Here is a 19,071-nt window from a genome sequence, read left to right as displayed (position 1 = left end):
TGCTTTATACCTGATTTTCTTAAGGCTTGATTTAATATTCACAAGCACACTGTAAAGATCTACAATTCTAATTACCTGCTATAATTGCCTTCTATAAGAGCCAAAAGAACATCATTTACAGCGATCAGCAATAAAACATTATGACTAAGTTGTAAAGGAAGAACGGAACTGTTATCAGAAGGTGACCAGTTGTTAGGCAGCAAACAGAAAAGCAGCCACCGGAGTAAGGCCTTTCAACGTGAGCTTAAAAGCCAAAAATGATCCGCAATATAAATAATCTCAACAAATAAAATGGTGAAAATCTCTCTGGGAGGGGACAGACTTGGGATGAAAGTAAAACACGTAATTAAATGTGTAGCCTTGTGCACGCTATTCATTCCCTTCATTTGCTTCCGCATTTGCAACATGGGGATAATACTGACCCCCCCCCCCCAGGGCTTTTTTAAAAAACGAGGCCTGAGATTACGTATAATAGTTACACACTGGACACGGAGCAGACACTCAGTGAATGACGACTGCTTCGCCTACTGCAATGCCCAGCATTATCATGTCCCCTCAAAGTTTGTAGGCTGAAATCCTAAGCCCCAACGTGGAGACGGGAGGGGATGGCGTCAGGAGGCGGGCCTTCGGGGGATAATCAGCTCATAAGGATGGAGCCCCGTGAAGGAGATCAGTGCCCTTATAAAAGGGGTCCTTCCCCCGTGTGAGGGTACAGTGAGAAGTCTAGAGCCCAGAAGAGGGTTTTCACCAGAAGCTGACATGCTGGCACTCCCAGCCCCTGGAACGGTGAGAAGGAAATGTCTGTTGTCTATGGCATTTTGCTACAGCGGCCCAAACTACGACAACTACTATCACACGCTTTCAACCCACGTTAGGCCAGATCATGTCTTCCCATCCTTACCTGCCCGCTCGAAACCAACATTAGCACCTGGGCTATCAGGCCTGCCCTCCTCAACACTGGCCATTACTAAAGGGGCTGGTTCCACACTCCATATTCCCTCCCCTCCAAACCAGAAAATCACATATTCTCCTTTTTCTGAAGGGTGAGCTACGAAGACAGTCCAGCCCAGCAAGTTGGTAAATGTGGAGCTTGCAAACCTCAGAAGTTCTGAAGGAAGACAAACCTAACAGGTGTTTCCTGATCAGCGGCTTCGGAACACCGAGCCCATTCATAAAAGGAAAGGGGACACCAGGAAGAACAAACAGAGTGCGGTTATTTCGTCCGAAAAAGAGTGAAAGCTCGAACGCCAGGGAACTAACCATGGTCGTCATTTCTATCCAACTACTGAGTAAACACAGCTTTTCACAGAAAACTCTATTTGCAACTAACAACCGGTTCTGTGGCCTCATCTCAGCTGATAACCATGACTTTGTTTAGGGTCTCCCCAGACAAGTTGTGTGATGGATGGATGTTAGAGCTGATAAAATGACTGCAAGGAAAATTCAATTTTCCATCCCCCTTGCTTGTGCCCTCTAAAAATTGCTTATCTTTTCATATCAATTATAGCAACAGGGAGAGCAGACGAAGTACTTCAGTGAGTGTGGCATCTGAAGGGATCTGGGCTGGCAAGGTACTTACTGGATGAGTGAGTCACAGTGTTGAGTCCCTCCCAAACCGTGACAAGTTCTGAAATGTTCCGTTTAATTATTAAGAGCCTGCAATGACAGGATGTTAAGTCCTCGGTCACCTGAATGCGGGCATGCGGCTGTTTGTTGGCCAAGGTGAAGAAATGAGATCCCAGAGTTAAGGGTAAAATTATCGGGGCTACTTCTAGTTGCAGCCCTAAGACTGCCACGGTCAGGAGACTCCTGTGTTTAGATGTCTGAATATAATATTTTCAATTGGTGTATTTCATGAGGGGGCAGGAGGAGAGGTGGTTTTGAAAAATATTAAAGATGGGCATTGGGGGAGTTTTTTAAAATCTGATTATGCAAGTCACTACCGGATGACAATTTCTGCCCTTAAATAATCGTCCCATATTGGGAGAAGCAAACGGATACTGATGCTTTGTTCACTGAATCCACCTGGCCCATCACTCTGGGATGTGGCTTACTCCCGGGGCAGAATCTGCCACAGCAGGTCCCCAGTAGGGAAGACGAGGATGGCTGTGCATGTCACCGGGGCAGGCCAGGTCTCACTCGACACCCCGCGTGGTGCGTAATGCATGATGGGTGACAACACACGTGCTGTTAGGGACCGTAAGTTAGCACTGTACCACTCCGTTAGTTAGCGCTGACTCTCACCTCTCCCACCTCAGCCTTCGGCAAACCTGTGCTCTGGTCTCATCGCAGCCACCCAAGCGGACCTCTGTTGGTCACTGACTCCAGGCTGCTGTGGGATTTAACAGGGAAAATGTCCATGAACCGCCAATCTAGAGCTCCAGGCTCATCAGGGCCCTGCTTCTGCCTCTCCCTCGGGGAATCACTGAACAGCACACTTATTTATAAATCATCATCACATCTGCATACAGCTCGGAACAGTTTTTGCTCCAACATCACCTAGAAGAATTTTGCAAAACTCTGTGTTGTTCCATAGCTGATGTTAACAACGTTAAGACCTCACGTTTTTCAAGACCGATTTGAAGGACTGCAGAGAATAGAATTTCTCATGTATTTTAATATTTGACTAGGCTGGTGTATTTTAATAAAACAGAAGTCTGTGGCACTCTTTTATCTGTGTCCAAAGGAATCTAGACACTTGATTGAGTGGGTCTAAGGATTTGATACACATCACCACGCACTGAGGAAACACATGAACGAGCTCTAATTTTAGTGGCTGGAAATCTGACCTCATTCCTTTTTCTTCTTGAACCTGTATTTTCATTCTACACCTCCCACAGAATTTTATCGTAATTTATTACATTTAATGATGCAAAGTATTTTATTGATCACCCTATCACAGCCTCTGATAAAATGTGCATATAAATTAAAATTTCCCAGCAACCATACGGCTCTGGGGTTATAAAAAAAGTTCTCTTGGATTGAGTTACTGTTATAATTATTATTTGTACTCAATTAATCAAAACAAATGTATAACCAGTTTTGATGAATTTTACCTATAAAAGAAAAAAAATCACTGAAAATGTATCTCTCCCTGAAATGAACAGAGGTTTACCGTGATTCTCATCCTACTTCCTTTTTATAGATTCAACTCCTGTGAAATTATGTTCATGTAGAAAAGCAGATGAGGATGGAAGGAATTTTATTCAAGGATATCTCTCGATTCTTTTAGTCCCTTCTCAGTTCCACACGGTAATTTACCAGCTAGGATAGACCGCTTTTTGCTCCAATCACAAATAAAGCCCGGAGTTGCAGTGCTTAGCACCGAGGTTTATTCCCTACCCTATAACGCCCCACACCATCGGGGTGACTCTCCGGGCTGCTCTGTCCACGTGCCGATTCCGGTATCTGGGCAGCTTCCCGCCTGTGGCTCTGCCATCTCCAAACGTGGCCTGGCCACAGGGAAGGGAGAGCGTGAAGGTGACTTGCTGCCTCTTACATCCCTGGCCTGGAAGTGACATGCTTCATTCCACTCACATTCCATTGACCAGAGTTAGTCACATCACCCCCCAAACTGCAAAAGGGCTGAAATGTCTTCCTGTCCTACAAGTTGATGCCGCACTGTATTAGCCATCTTCAAAAATTATTTGTGATAAAATGTCAGCTGACAATGTGTGTGGGTCCTGCCTCATTTTGCAGACCGCAAGAAAGTGAAAACACCTAATTTATAGAATGATTTATTTCCCAGTTGTTGGAGTACTTCCCTTCCACAACTCTGACACTGACGTTTAGAATTCTCCCTTCGTGTGGCGCCTGGACATTTACGCCCTCACACAAGGCCTGTATTAAAGGTTCAGGATGTGTGTGACTCACACCCTGTTAGAGGGGCAACCGGGACAGAAAGCCCCTGGAACTCAGGCATGCACACACACCTGATTTTAGGAAGAGCACAGGAAAGCACCTGGAAATAGATTCCCTGAAGATGCTATGTGCCTGCTTGCCCCCCAGAAATCCGTGTGCCCCCCCCCCAGAGGTCTGCATCACCCGGTGTGAAGATGGCTGCTTTGGGAGACTGGGGATACTGGGCTATCCCAGATTCATTCAAAAGTGGAAGGTAAATTACAATTCACGGTATAACCTGATTCCCTAAAATTTACCAAGGGGGAGATTAGGCTGAAATCTGGCACAACGGGGAAAAAAGATGGGCAGCGTGGGAAAAGAAGACGGGTGAGAGCAGGGGTAGGGAACAGAAATAACCCCGTCTTGTCCTGTGGGCTGGAGAGAATTACGGACTTATTATTGACTTCCTCATCTCTGGTCTTTTTTTTTTTTTTTCCTTTTAAGCTGAAGTCTGGTTGGGAATCACCAGTTCTACTTGATTCTAAGCCTGTCACAAATCCATATAAACATACATCTGGGGTTCAGGAACAAAGTGTTAGAACTGGCATTTTTATCTATGCTTTTAAACCAGAGCCACAAGAAGAGAACTGATCTTTAATAATGCCATTTACTAGGCAGATGAGTGTGTCAGTGGGATGGCCCGATGTCACACACTGTAACTCACGTGATCTTAGGAGGAGAGCTAAAAATGTTCATTTTCAGGGAAGTGGACAGGATGCCTCTGTGTATGTTTGCCCTCAGAACTTGCCAATGGGCGGGTGTACTTGTGTGGAGTGGACCTTGAACAACACGTGGGTTCGGGTTGCTGACACCTCGCACAGAAGAAGATTTGTGTGTAACTTCTGATTCCCACAAAACTTAACGGCTAATAGCCTACTGTTGCCAATTACATAACAGTCAAGTAACATACATTTTGTGTGTTAAATATAGTACATACTATATTCTTACAATAAAGTAAGCTAGGGAACAAAATGTTATTAAGAAAATATATTTATAGGACTGTACTGTATTTATTGCAAAAATTTGCATATCAGTGGGCCAATGCAGTTCAAACCTGCGTTCTTGAGGGTCAACTGTATTCGGTTTTAACTAGACTAACTCTCACAGAACGGATAACCGGATACAAGTGACCGTGGGGAGGAGCACAGATCCGAGTTACTCCGAGGGGAGCACAAATGAGGACTTTGTAACCAACGGCAGCATCAAGGCCTGTGTCGGCTGTGCGGGCTATTCATCGGCAATGACACCAGATAAATCACTCTCCTTAAACAGAAGTCATAAGAATTTGTCCAAAAAGCTAAACATCATCAGGACCATGTAAAATACAGACTTCCAGTCACAAAGTGTCTGTTGTGCCATGAGACATGAACTAAAGATGGGATGAATCGGAAAATTACTAAAGGGGACCCTCACTGAAGTGGGCTCGGGCAGCTAGAAGCGGGAGGCTGGGAGCAGGGAGCCTACACTTGACAGCGATTAAAGGAGGAATGGTCAATGCCGGACCCGAGAGCAGAATGGTCAACAGGAAGGAATCTTCAACTGCAGGCCCCAACAGGGAAAGATGTGCAAACGCATCTCCTCCAAGAAGTCAACCACCCCTGCGCCTGGGAGGCCCAGTCAACTGAGCGTCCAACTCTGGGTTTCCGCTCAGGTCATGATCCCCGGGTTGTGAGACGGAGCCCCGTGGCAGGCTTTGTGCTCAGCGGGGAGTCTGCTTGGGATTCTGTCTCTCCTGCCCACCCACCTCCACCGCTCACACTTGCTTGCTCTCTCAAATAAATAAATAAATAAATAAATAAATAAATAATCTTTAAACAACAAAACAAAAAGAAATCAACCACCCCTGCGACTCAGCCACTTGGGAACCATCACCACCATGAACTCTTGCTTTTCTCCAACAGACTTTTGTCCAAAACCCCCTGCAACTTCCTCCTTATTCTCCAAAAATAACATTCCTGTTTTGTTTCTTGGACTTGCCTATGGCTTTGCCATAGTTTGCCTGTCCTGAATTGCATTCTCTGTTACTCCTGAATAAAGCCACTTGTACTGGAAAAATAACTTGTTTTATTTTTGAGATTAATAAGATGTTCGTGATTAGCAAGATACTTAAGATACCACTTACTTCATCTTTATCTCTTTTGTATGATAGTTCTATGCTTATAATTTATAACTTATAAATAACTGAGTATGCACGTATGAGGGGTGAATGCACAAGGCTTGTTGACTGATGGAGTGCCTACAGAATCGCTTTAGAGACCCCAGTCTACACTCTGATCTGCTCGCGACCAGCTCCAGGATGCCGGGACCCGAGCATGCCTTATGCTTCATTACACACCCCACGTGGAAGGTTCAATACATCCTAAACGATTAACTCATTATTCTACCGTGAAGTACACTTCCTATTTATGTTTCCAAAAATTCTGGCAGTAAATTTCCATCCAACGTATAAAGCTATAGCTGGATTCTAAATTCCTCATTTGTGGTATGGACACTGTCTCTGGGTAGGTTTCCAGTAATATTTCAAACTGTTCCTATTACTTTGGGAATCCAGCCCATGTCAGACTACACTTGAAAGGCTTCTGCCTCGCCCCTTTCTCCCAGAAATATTTAAGGCACAAAGAAAACGTGAGAGAATTTTATCTGGGCGCACAAAAGCCAGGTTTTCCAGGGCAGTTCTCTCAGACGGCTGTTCCTGGACATTATTCTCAGGAATCCACTTTCAACTACTACACATATATGAGGTCTGCAGTTAAATTAGCATTATAGAGGACAAAAGAATGTTAAGTGGTCTTCAGAATGAAAAGCAAGGGCTTGTCAGCCTGAAGGAGGATCAGCTGAAATGATATCCTATCTGTGGATGTTGTTTGAAGAGGAGGCATTAAAATGAAAGAGGTGAAAACACAGGAAGGAGACGGGCACCTCTTCCTTTCAATCCTGCTCCCCGCCGGAGGCTCTCATTACACCAGACATCTTGCACGTTGGGCCAGGACCGAGGACGTGTCAAGGTGTGCACAGTGGCATTTACACAATGACGGACTCATCATCGTACAGAATTCCTCTCATCTCCCGACTCTACCCTTTTTTCTGATTTTAAGAAGAGACCCTTATTCACATATTAATTCAGTTCAGAAGATCTGATCCACCAAAGTTAACTCGATGTAAAATCTTCAAAGTGAAAACCAAAAGCAGGTTGACAGGTGTATAAAGCTTGCCTGGGTCTGACCTCAGAATAGAAACGTCTACTCTCGGGTGAGTTCAGCCCATTCTTTCTGTGGCGCGCACCTGAGCTGCGGGAGCCAGCTATGAAAAATTCATGCAGGACGCTTCCGCAGTCCCACCTATGTCCTTAACATCTGCTGGCTTCACGTCACATTAAAACTTCAAAGTGAGTCCACCCCTGAGATGGCAGCAAGCTTTCGCTGGGGAGCAGAGAATGGATAGTTCAGAGATGGCCTCTCCTTCTGGGCAGGAGGTGTCTGTGCAGAACACGCTGCAATTTATCTTCGGAGCCACACGGCGGGGAGAGGGGAAGAGATGAGGACGCCATCCACTAAACACGAACAGAGTAGCGGGAGGCGCGGTGAAGGGGCTGCATCTCCCTTCTAATTCTCACGCTTTTTGAAACATTTATTATTTATTTTTATCTGAATCCTCTCTGTCTTTTGCTTCCCATAAGCTTCAAGTGTAGCCAAAACATTTAGCGACTGAAAAGGGGGTGAGGTTTTGAACTCTCAAGCACACAGTTGTTCGGGAAGATACAGTATCTTCTCCCGTGAGCTGGTGTTAGGGCATCACTCACTTAGATGTTTTGAGACAAGGCTGGCCCCTGGGTGCTATTCCACTTCGACACTAGGCTGTCCTGCAGGAGGAACGGGCTTATTATTATGACAGGAAACAAGAGGTGGGGCCGCCTGACGCTCTCCAATTTTAAATTAATTAGAGTACGATCCATCAGGAATTTAATTTCCAGTACCTTACCACCTCAATCGTATTCACTACATAAAGATTCCCTATTTTAGTCTCCTGCTGCCGAAAAAAATTTATCTTTGTTAAATGATAATTGGCTGTAATATCTTTTGATTCTTCAGAAATACTGGCTGGCAAGTTTTTAAGAAATTTCATCAATCTTGTTTGGTGTTTTTACAAAGCCTCCATCAGAAGAAAAAAAAAAAACAAAACAAGATGTCTAAGACTGCAGCACACACCGTGTCCTACTACCAGCACGGACGGGTCCTGAGGACGCCTAATCCCACGATAAACCTAGAGGTGTTGCACCTGCGGCCTTCCCAGGCCTCAGCCGGCGCTGGCCGTGGTCCCGAGAGCAGGCTCTGCTGCTTATCGCATCCGCTGTGGTCCAGAAAGGAGCAACCGTTAAACATACAATACTGGGGGTTTCTGCAGATTTATCAATATTTCTGATCTTTAGAGGTTTCAAAATAGAATTTTTAGTGAGAAAATGCATAATAGAGTGCCATTTAACTTTTAGCTAAATCCAATATGTCAACAGAATGTTATCCCGAGAATCAAAATAAGGCTGTTTCCTCAAACTTCTCACTCTTCCCATGTTACTTGGTCCCAAATAAAAAGCAAAGAATATATAAGGGAACAGTATGCGGGTTTTCTCCCAAGATTTACAATAAGTCCATCCACATCATCAACCTCTTTACATCTCACCTTCTACACATTTTACCTGGTGCCAATGAAAAGATAAGAATATACAAGAGAACAAAATGCAAGGCAGTTAATTATAATATTTATGAGCTGCTTCCAATATACTTCTTGGTTGGAGTAGAAACTGAAATTATTGAAAAAGAATTTACATATTCCAATTATCTAACGCCATGGTACTGCATTAGGATGGCAACTTGCAAATTCACTGTATTCGTTTTGTTTCCTACTGGCCCTTCTAGAGCAGGCATGTAGGAAACTACAGGAACAGACTATTCCGAGTTCCGTGATGTTAGCATCATGGTAACCAGACTACTTGTGGAATTTATCCCCCCTCTTTCAACAGGCTAAGGCCAATTTCCTTGTTTCTGACCTAGAATTCTACCAATCTGACCAATTATTATTATCCTGGTATGTGTATTATAATTGAGTGCTAAATCAATTTTCTAAACAGAATAAATGTCTCTAACTGTAAAACTCAGAAATCACTAAAGTAATCAATCTATTTGATAATACAATTTCCAAAAACTCTTGATAAGTCACATTTATTTCTATTATGATTCTCGATTCAAAGCGTCCTTTAAATAGCACATCATGGCCTGTATTTTGTGAAGCCCACACCCAGTCAATGCACGTAACTCTCCAAGGCACTAAAAAGGCCATGGCAACAGCCCAATCCACACCCAGTCTGTGGTCTGGAGATCAGAATTCAACTCCTAGGAACGGAGCTGCTGATGGCAGAATGACGACCACTTAGGAGCACTTACCAGGAAGGGGACAGGCCCGAGACAGCACACTCATTTAGCCCCGTGGTCTCCTGCCCCATGTTTGCTACGGACATTCACCCATCAGTCCTACTCGGCTTCACCCAACTGTATCCCTCAGGGAGCACGGGGAGCAAACACTGTGATCCCATCCCGTGTATGACACGAAAATTTTCAAACCACCGGTAGGGGATGGCCATCCCTTCGAGGTGTTTCTTAAAAAGATGACATCTACTACCACACAGACAAACCCGTTTAATTCACCCTTGTTTGATGTGATCATCAAATTTTTAAATTTACAACCATTTCCCAACTGTATGTTCTCAGAAGCGGAGTCACTGCATTTCATCGCGTGAAACTTCACGCCGCCAACACCTGGTGACCTGCCCTGTGGGGTGCACATTTTCATCTCCTTTAGCTCAGAGTTTTTGCTTCTGGCCATTTCCCCCTTCTTCAGCAAAAACCAACTCTGGCACTAGACTTTTTAGAGCCTTCTTTCAAAGGCCAAATGTTTAAACTAAGTTTCCTCAAACTAAATTTTCCTTAAATAAACTGAAGGTGTAACTGTAATTTATGTGTATTCTCTTCATTATTCAGTTAAATCAGGTAGAAAAAATGGTCAGCGGATTATAATTAAGAAATACTGCTAATTAGGGGCACCTGGGTGGTGCAGTTGGTTAAGCATCCGACTCTGATTTCAGCTCAGGTCATGATCTCAGGGTCATGAGATCAAGCCCTGCATCAGGCTCTGTGCTGGGCATGGAGCCTGCTTAAGATTCTCTCTCTCTCCCTCTCCCTTTGACCCCTGCTCTCTCTCTCTCAAAATAAATAAATAAAATTTAAAAAAAGAAATACTGCTAATTTTAACACAACTTAGTATATATATTTTCTCAAAGATCTTATTTTTAAATTAAACATAACCTGTGCTTAATCTAGTCTCAAATAAGGTTCATAGATACAACTCCGTATAAATCAAGATTTATACTGTTAAAAACAGTATGCAATAACAGTGTGCAAAAGCAAAAATATTTTAAATCCCCAAAACAAATAAGATCCAGCACTCGGAATTACCTGCTGTGCTCCCATTTTCTGCGTACCACTTCAAAGAAGGCAACTATTGACACCGGATCAATATTAAACCATGGCCACTATCTTAAAGATTTATTGCAAAATGTCCCATGTGTCATATATTAATTAAATCAAGATTTTATTGCTTTCAGAATTATCATTTGGAATTTCAAAACTCACGTGCTATGTTCAAGTGAATGAGCGGGCTGGTCTTGTTCTCTCCGTTACGCTCATTGACGGCCTGTGCGTAGTAAGCCCCGGCGTCACCCACAGTCGCGGCAAGGATCACCAGTTGATTTTCCAGCGTGATGGCTCTGTGTCAGACAAGAGACAGTGTCAAAGCCTCTCCACAGGACTTCTTGTTTGTAAGGCAAATTAATTTATTAGGCTAACTAGAAAGGAATGTCCAGGATTTAAAAAAGATCTGGAAGGACAAAAAACAAACGTACAGGCCGACCTCAGGAATACGGTGGTGGCTAAGCCTTCCCTGGCCCAGTTCACACTCCTGGGGGGAGAGTCTGAGCCCTCCGACCCTTGGTTGTGAGGAAGACACATTTTAGAACATATATACCCAAGGCGTGTTGGAACTGTAAGCCTCCTCTGGGAATTTGTAACAAGTTAGAAGAAATTCTAGAAGAGCTGGTCTTTTTCCTTCCACTTGATCACATAATGGTCACGAAGCTCGCAAATGGAGGGCTGAACCACCCCAAACCTGGACTGGGGGCAAATGAATTCACTGCAACTTCCTCCACTTCCCAAGGAGTCTCACGAGAGCCTCTGTGCCTCTATTTCTCTACTAGTGGGTAGAAGAAAAGTTGCCAGTGGGCAGTGCTGACCCCTTCGACTTGATTTTCCGTAACCACTAATGCTAGGACTGCACATTCTTCACCTGAGCCACCTCCCCACATTCCAGAGGTGCAAACAGTCTAGCCCATCATCACTGAGACCTTCTCGTATACCGCAGTTCTGCTGCACAAAGGAACCTTGGAGACACATCTGAGCCACCACCTTCTCTTTAGAAACGAGAAAACTGAAGGTCAGAGAGGTTAAGTTATTTGTGCAAGGTAACAGAGCAAGCTGACAACACCAGAGGGAGGCTCTGTCTTCGCACATGTGGGCTGGTGCTCTGCTGGGCAGATCACACACAGACTCACCAGATTACTTATTTAAAAGAAGAGGAACAAAAGTCACAAAGATACAACTTCCATAAATCCAAGCAGCTTTTGATGAAAATAAGTGTCCTAGTATCCTTTGCTCTTGCTATAATTTGCAGAATTTGTTAACAAAGCAAAAAGATACAAAGGACGGACTGGGCGTTGCAGGTAAGACCTTCTGAGCACCCCGGTGCCCTTCAGTCCCTGCTCTTATCCAAACGCCGGAAGCACCCGGGATCTGCAGTGAACTGCGCCGCTGCCCACAGGTTGTTACTCTACAGGGAACGCGTTTATTTGTTCATTTTAAATCCTAGACAGTCGCAGCCCATCCAAATTCAGATAAGATCTCTGTTCTGGTAACATAAAAAAACATGAAAACTGCGTGACCGGTCATGAGGAATTTTACTATAATAATAATCTTTTTCTTCCTGCTACTTCTAGAAAGCTTCTTCACACACTCTCGACTTTTAAACATTATACAAGATTATCTTACGAAGTTACTGCTTATTCAGGGTTCCATAGGATATACTGCAGTTTGAGGTCTCTGGGACTAACCTACCTCCTTTCTCACTTATGAATATTTCCCTATTAACAAGTTTTCAATTTTTAGTCCCATAAAAATATCTCAAAGAAGTATTACTATAATTATTTATGACTCCTTTATAGATTCCTTTATAGAACCATAGAAATTGTTCCATTTTATTTTAGTATATGTTACCCTGGCACCTAAAATTAAATATGAATATTTATTACACATGAAGTTACACATTTAATAGTACAATTTAAAAAACTGAATATGTCATAACTTTTTTCCCTAACATCTGATTTTTGCCATAGTAATTTCAAATATGCCTATTATTTCTCAGAATTATTCTCCAAAAATGCCTATTAATTCTCTGTATTATTTATGGCATGGTCTCAAGGGTATTGAAAATAAAAAGTACATAAAGAATAAAAATATTAAAGTTTACATCTATTAGAATTTGTATCATTAAGCTCATTTTTTTCCTTCTAGGTTTTAATTTCTAGACCATTTTAAGTCAAAACTTATGAAGAAAAACTTGTCTATGCCAAAAAAGCGCAAAAACGCCAAAGCTTTAGAGAACATTAGATTAATGAGGATCAGTTCCCCAGAAGACTTTATTCTTTCTTCCCATCCAACTCTTTCTGAACAGAGCATTTCTACAAAAGAAACTGAGTTTTTAAAATGAAAATTAAACCATCTGAAGACATTCATCTTAATTTCAGATAATTCAGATAATTGTTATAAAGCTTTAAAAAAGAACAATTTTTTAAAGACACTGAAGCAGGTACCACGCATTCATTCTCTGAGTCTTCTTCCCTAACAGACCCCGATTCTGCCGTGCCCACGCCTGGCCCAGGCCGCCACGTACGCCAGGAAGTTGGCCCGTGCCCAGCACCAGTTTGGCTCTTGGTCATCAGAGTCCAGTACAGGTACGGGTGCCACATGCAAGACACAAGGAACTGGCATGGGACCCAAGCTGCCTGGTTGGACAAAGGACAGGAGCACGCCTGGGGGAGAGCTCTCACCCCTGCAGGAGCCAGGCAGGAAATGTGCTGCCCCACGCTTGGTGGCTGGCAGCCACCCTTGCAAGCTGGGGAAGGTGGCCTGCAGACAAAAGCAGGAAGAGAGACAGAATTTTAAGAGTCAGAGCAAATTATACAATAGCTTGAAGGTGATGATGAGAAAGTAAGCTAAGTGATCCTTTAAAGTGACTCTTCTATGTGCCATAAAACGTTCTGTGGACTATCAGGTTACTGAGGTGGGGGCTGACTTCCAACATCTATTCCACATCCCCACCACTTTATAGTAGCAATGTGGTTTGGAGAACTGGCCCCGACCAGTCTAAACCAATCATGGTAAGCCAATCCGTCTTGCCAGGGACTGACAGAGGAAGCCAGGCTTGGGCCAGTTGGCCTATGGCAGGTATCTGGTGGCTGTCCTTGCTCTGGGGCAGCCACGCCTAAGTTCCTCTCACCAGCCAGAAGGGCAGGATTTCTATTCCGTGGTTGGTGGAACAGGATTTTTCTCCCTCTACCAGCTGTGAATAAAGAAGCGTGTTGTCCAGATGTTCACAGTGGCAACTTTATGGCCACGAAGGGAACAACCTTAGCATGAAGCTGATGATGCTGGTGGCAGGACAGAGAGATAAGAAAGTAGCTAGGTCCTTCGTCTTGATAACCTGACCGAGTCAATGAACCAACCATCCCGCAGCCCAGATTCTCTCCGGGCTTCCTGTCTCATGAGATGTACTTCACCCACGTTTAAACTTAAGTTAGGGCTTCTGTTTCTAGAAGTCAAACGAATCCTGATACAGATGCAAAACGGCCTATGCAGTAGCATCCATTTGGGGTTCAAGAAAAGAAGAATGTGTCCTCAGTGCACAGAAAATCATCCTATCTGTGTGTTTCTCTCTCTCTGTGTATATATAAAATGTTAACAGCAGTTAACTTTGAATGGCAAGATTATAACTTATTTTCTTTTGATTTCTGTAATTTAAAATGTTTTTCCACAATGAATCACTTTTGTTATAGGAGAACAACTTTCAAAATGAACACAAGGGCGTGCATTTAGTGCTTTGCTCATCATACAGACTACTTTGCTTTTTTATCGCATAATTCCAAAGTACTAACTTAAAACTTTCACTGACTTTACAGGAAAATTATAGCATTAAGCCAGAGAGATTTTTCCTTTATTTTCACTTTATTCAAATAAATGTATGTATGGTTTTATATGAAATTATTTCCTCAGCCTTCCCCATTTTAATTCTACATTTCCAAATGAAATCTTCTAACTTCAAATTCCATGGGATAATAATAAAGAAAATAATACATAAATGTAAAAGTCAGCACACCACAGCTTGGGAAAGCAGAGTGCTGGACTCACGAAGAACAAGTTGAAGGGTTGCTTGCTGCCGACCATAAGCACAGAGACGGTTCTCAGAGAGAAATCTATAGGCTGTCCTGAGTAATGGGGCTTCACTAAGAAGGAAAGGCAGTGGTTCAGAAGGGAACTCATTTGAAAGGGCAGGTTCCAAGAGCTTTTGGCTCTGCACTTGATTCTCCCAACACTTTCCTGAGGCAGTTGGCAAAATAAGAATTCTCTATTTCAGGAAAGTTAAAACCTCAGAGGAGATCCCTGGGGTCTCTGACCATCAGCTCTGATCAAAATCAACCATGAGGGGAAACTGCCCCTGGACACCTAGATCCAAGGGCTTACGCACTGGATGCATAGGGCCGGGGGGCCAAGCAGGGGGCATATCTACAAGTGAGCTTCCTGCCATGCTTGCCAATGTTCGGGGGACGTCGCGTTCTCAATGCCGCACAGAACACTGACTTTCCAACCTGGGGCCCTGACACGTTAATTATGGAAGCACCAGCTTGGTGGTTGATGAAAACAGCCTCGCTTGCACCTCCCCCCTCGGAGCTGCCCGAGACCAGGAAGGAAAGCAAGGGTAGGCATTCGCCCGGACTGCCTAGGGAAGAGAACCAAATAATGATATTCATTATTTAGTCAGATTTGAGTCCCCAGGCCCAGCTCAGAGCAGAGGGCGTACAAACCCGAACCAGGTGCACACGGCCCATGTCCCATGGAGCTTAGAGTCAGTGTTTTCATGAACTACAAGAAGTAATAGGAAACACTTTATTGACTTTCCCTTAAGAGTGGTAAGATACAGAGCCAAGGAGGGGCCGTTTAAGCTTTCTACCAGCTTAGTTACCACTGTGGTCCGTGTCTTGCCAAATATTTCAGTTTAATCCATGCAGGGAATCTTTTCTATAGCACGTATGGTTAATTTCATTAGGGCAAGTGTATGGGGAAATATAATTAAATTTATATAAATTCTTCAATCTAATCTTCCACATTAGCTGTCGACTCTTAATTACAGATACAAGTGGGGGTACATTATAGGACAGGATTTCTAAAATGATAACTCCCTTAAAGCTGTTTGGATCTGAAGCACACATGTTCTGCCTTAGACACAGCTGCCCCCCAGGAGTTAAGCACAGAGCCTGACAAACAGAATGGAACCAATATGTGTGTGCTGGCTGAACAGAAAGAAGAGAACACACACACGTTCATATTCACGTATTTTCTCTGACTGTTCATTTTTGAGCTTGTAACTCCATCTTGGTGCTAGAACCCAGGCAAGGGAAGCGGTCACCCAACCATTCAGTGAGTCTGTATGGAGCGCCTGTGGTGTGCCTGGCAGCGTCCAGGGACGGTAACCGGGGAATACGGTTACTGAATGCAAGGATGCTGAATATAAGGATGTAACTCAATCCAAAAGACAGAAAAAGAAAATAGTAGGTCTGTGAAGTCCCAAACATGCATTTTATAGAATATTAAAGGGGCAGTAGAGAAGCCACAGAGGCAGCTGAAAATGTGGAGGTCTGACCACATCTATCTTCCTGGTGACAGCTTCTTAAAAAGTAAAATGCAGATGAGATGTCATATTAGACAGATAAGCCAGGTTCTCTAACCCAGAACATACCTAACAGCTCAGGGGTAAGAGGGCTGCTTCTGGAGGTGACGCGGAAGGAAGTACCACCCTCACTTCCTACCCACGTGTCTCTGGCCCTCCACCTGAAGCTCCGGTCAAGGGCTCCTATTTGTCCTGCCCCAAAGGACAAAGCGTCCACCCTTCCCCCAAACTGTGGGCGTGGCCTGGGGCTTCCCAGACTGCTCGCTAGGAGCAGGGCACTGGGTGGGCATTGGGGTCAGCTCGCCTAGCAGCTGAGAGGGAAGAGAGGGAACCTCCGTGCGCCATAAAGAGAAGCGAAGAGGGACGCCCTCCTGAGTGCACAATGTCTGTCTCTGAATAAAAGCAGAAGGCACGCCAGCGCTCAGAGCTCATTCATCTTCTCCAAGACCAGTTCCTGGTGGGTTGAGGTAAAACATGGCCCGCCTTCACATTAAAATCTCAAAGGGTCTACAGAGAAGACGCTCCCTCTTTCTACCAGTACAAGATGATTACAGATGACAGGCAGTCACTCCACGGGTAAACCCAGGCTGAAGTAATCACAATATCCTGTGTTGATATAGAAAGGTCCTGGAAATGCCCAGACAAGTGTGGCCTGAATGGGTCAACAGGCCTGGAATCAGGTCTGGCTCTGGTTCGTTCCCTTAGGATCACTATTTGGTTTTGTCATCTGTGAAACAGGGCTGACAGTACTTATATCAAAAGGACCTTCATCAAGAGCAAATCAGGCAGTGACATGAGTGGGGATGACACTAAGTCCTCCGCTCGGTGTTTGCCGGATCTGAATCTGGCTCCTCAGGTGTGGTGCGTACGGATGGCAGGTAGTCAGATAATAAGTGTAGTCAACCATCCTCCTAGAAGGGCTAAATATGAAATAATTTTTAGAGTTTTACTGAATAGACTGCCATACGAACATGGCCAAGTCACTGAATTACCAGATTTATATGATAAAACACTCCGAAGCTGCTACTACCTAAAGCCATGTGCCCGGAAGCCAGAGTAATGCTCTAGCAAAGAGGTCTAGAAAAGCCTCATTTTCAGGTACCTCCCCCCATATCCCACTCCAACAGCAACACCTATGATACGAGACTTTCATGCTGGAAAATCCCTGGCCTCTTCTCAACACATGTTGACGTGTCATAGACAGAACCTATCCTTTCCTCTTGGAAAGATACTGCACAACAGGAGAGATGGGAAAGAAATAAAGAAATTTCAGGGTAACATGATACAACCACTAAAGGGTATATTCCATTGGGGATTTTCTCCCAGGAGAAATGTATTTATTTATAGCAGTGCTTCTTAAATTTTCTAGCTACTTTTACTTATTTTTTCTAGTCCACTCATTTTGTTTTGCCTTTTATTTTTTTTTCTAGCTACTTTTAAGAAGCATTTTAATCAATGTATACTTTGCCCAGGGCCTTTTGTTATTTTAGCTAATGGTTCCAGCTCTGGGCCCAAATAAGAGTCTGTGCCCCAGTTCTGGCCTGGTCGTATGCGGAAGAACGAAGTTGACTGAGGAAGGTTCAAACAGTTAAGGTTCAGGCATAAAAATTCCCAGCCACATTTTTTTTTTCTGCTAAAATAAAAAAATCAGAAAAAGAAACAAAACTCAACAAAATGTGTAGAACGTAGTCAGGTCCTTAAACACTGGAACTCACACAGACCGCAAAATCCACTCAGACTAGAAACCATTAAAAAGGACGACAGAAAGACGTCTGGAACCCAGGTAGGCCCCAACGAAATCCTCCCCAGAGGGGGCTCTCCTGAGATCCTCTCCAAATAGTGGACAGATCTGAAAAAAGTTCGCTTTACATACGGCATTATAAAAACAATACGTATGTCAGCCCAGAAGTAAATGAATATTGCCATGGCCAACGGAGACACTCTTCCCCGAACTGATGGTGTGCAGAGCGGGGGCTGCCCAGGCGGTGGATGTGAGAACCCCTCGTGAAGGCCCCACAGGGCTTGTGTGCACCTGCCTGCAGCCCCTGTGACCACCAGTCATTCCTGAAGCAGCCATCCTCGCCCAGCGGACTATGTCTGGAAGGCTGAGGCTGGCAATTCCAGCATCCGGACAAGTGAGACAGTTTCTCTCTGAATCTCCGTTTTTTCAGCACAAGGCACATGGAGGCTTTCTTCCTCCTGCAGAGGAAGGGGCAGTGGGCAGGCCACTTGACCCTGGCTCTGCATGGTAGTGCCTGTGTGGGGTCATGTTTTGTGGCAGGATCAAGCACAAGGAGTAGCGGCCATGAAAGAGAGTGCTTCTTGAAGAGCAAACAATAGCGAGGAATGCTGGCAGATCACTGGGGGACAGACTGCTTCTGGAATGTTCTCTTCCTTGCAAGTCAGTCACAACATTAGTTCCTCTTTAATGGAACGTGATTATGACAAAGAGGTTCTACTCTTTGTTAAACTGTCTTTGAAAGCTCAGGGACAAAGCTGTGCCCGCAAAGCACACGTGGCTGTGGCAGAGTCACAACACCTCAAGTACTACAGCTGCTGCTCCGTGGCAGCGCCCCTCCACGCGCTCCTGGAAGACGCGCGCTTCCCTGACTGTGGCGCGAGAGCCTCGTGCTCAGGGACAGAACGCTGTCAGCAGTGACGAAGAAAATAAATCCAGAAGAATACCCAACTTCCTTTTGACTCTTTTTCCTTCTGGAAACTACCAGTAATGGCCGTGGCATTTGTGTATAAACAGAACGCTCCATCATACAGCCCACGAGCCTTCTGCGCCTACGCACACAGCCCGGCAGACAAACGCGGGGAAGTGGTGAACAGTCAACACAGAGCAACTAATTTATAAATAAGGCTGGGAGGTATTAAAACCCTGGGCTCCTAAACTAAACCTTCAAGAAGGGTTACCACATCCCTTGTTAATGTGAAATGAAAGTCTCGTCAGGGAGCGCAGGCTGGGCTAAGGGCCCGGAAGACCTTGCATTATTTACCCCGCGCTGGGAGTCATTCCAAAGGCGCTGATCAGCAAATCCAACAGAACCATTAGCCACGGCTGGGGGG

The 19,071-nt window shown here is 44.4% G+C and overlaps 1 protein-coding gene across 1 annotated transcript in view; it reads right to left on the bottom strand.

Moving 5' to 3' along the window:
• Positions 1-19,071, bottom strand: part of LOC121103724 (protein sidekick-1-like) — a 409,695-nt gene that overhangs the window by 231,581 nt on the left and 159,043 nt on the right. Inside the window, exon 4 of the mRNA XM_040634718.1 lies at positions 10,581-10,714. Coding sequence (XP_040490652.1) covers positions 10,581-10,714 — 134 coding nt within the window. The remainder of the gene's footprint in view (positions 1-10,580; positions 10,715-19,071) is intronic.

The sequence above is a fragment of the Ursus maritimus genome, unplaced genomic scaffold (assembly GCF_017311325.1).
Source record: "Ursus maritimus isolate PB19 unplaced genomic scaffold, ASM1731132v1 scaffold_2, whole genome shotgun sequence".
Taxonomy (NCBI): Eukaryota; Metazoa; Chordata; class Mammalia; order Carnivora; family Ursidae; genus Ursus; species Ursus maritimus.
This window is presented reverse-complemented; position numbering and strand designations above follow the sequence as displayed.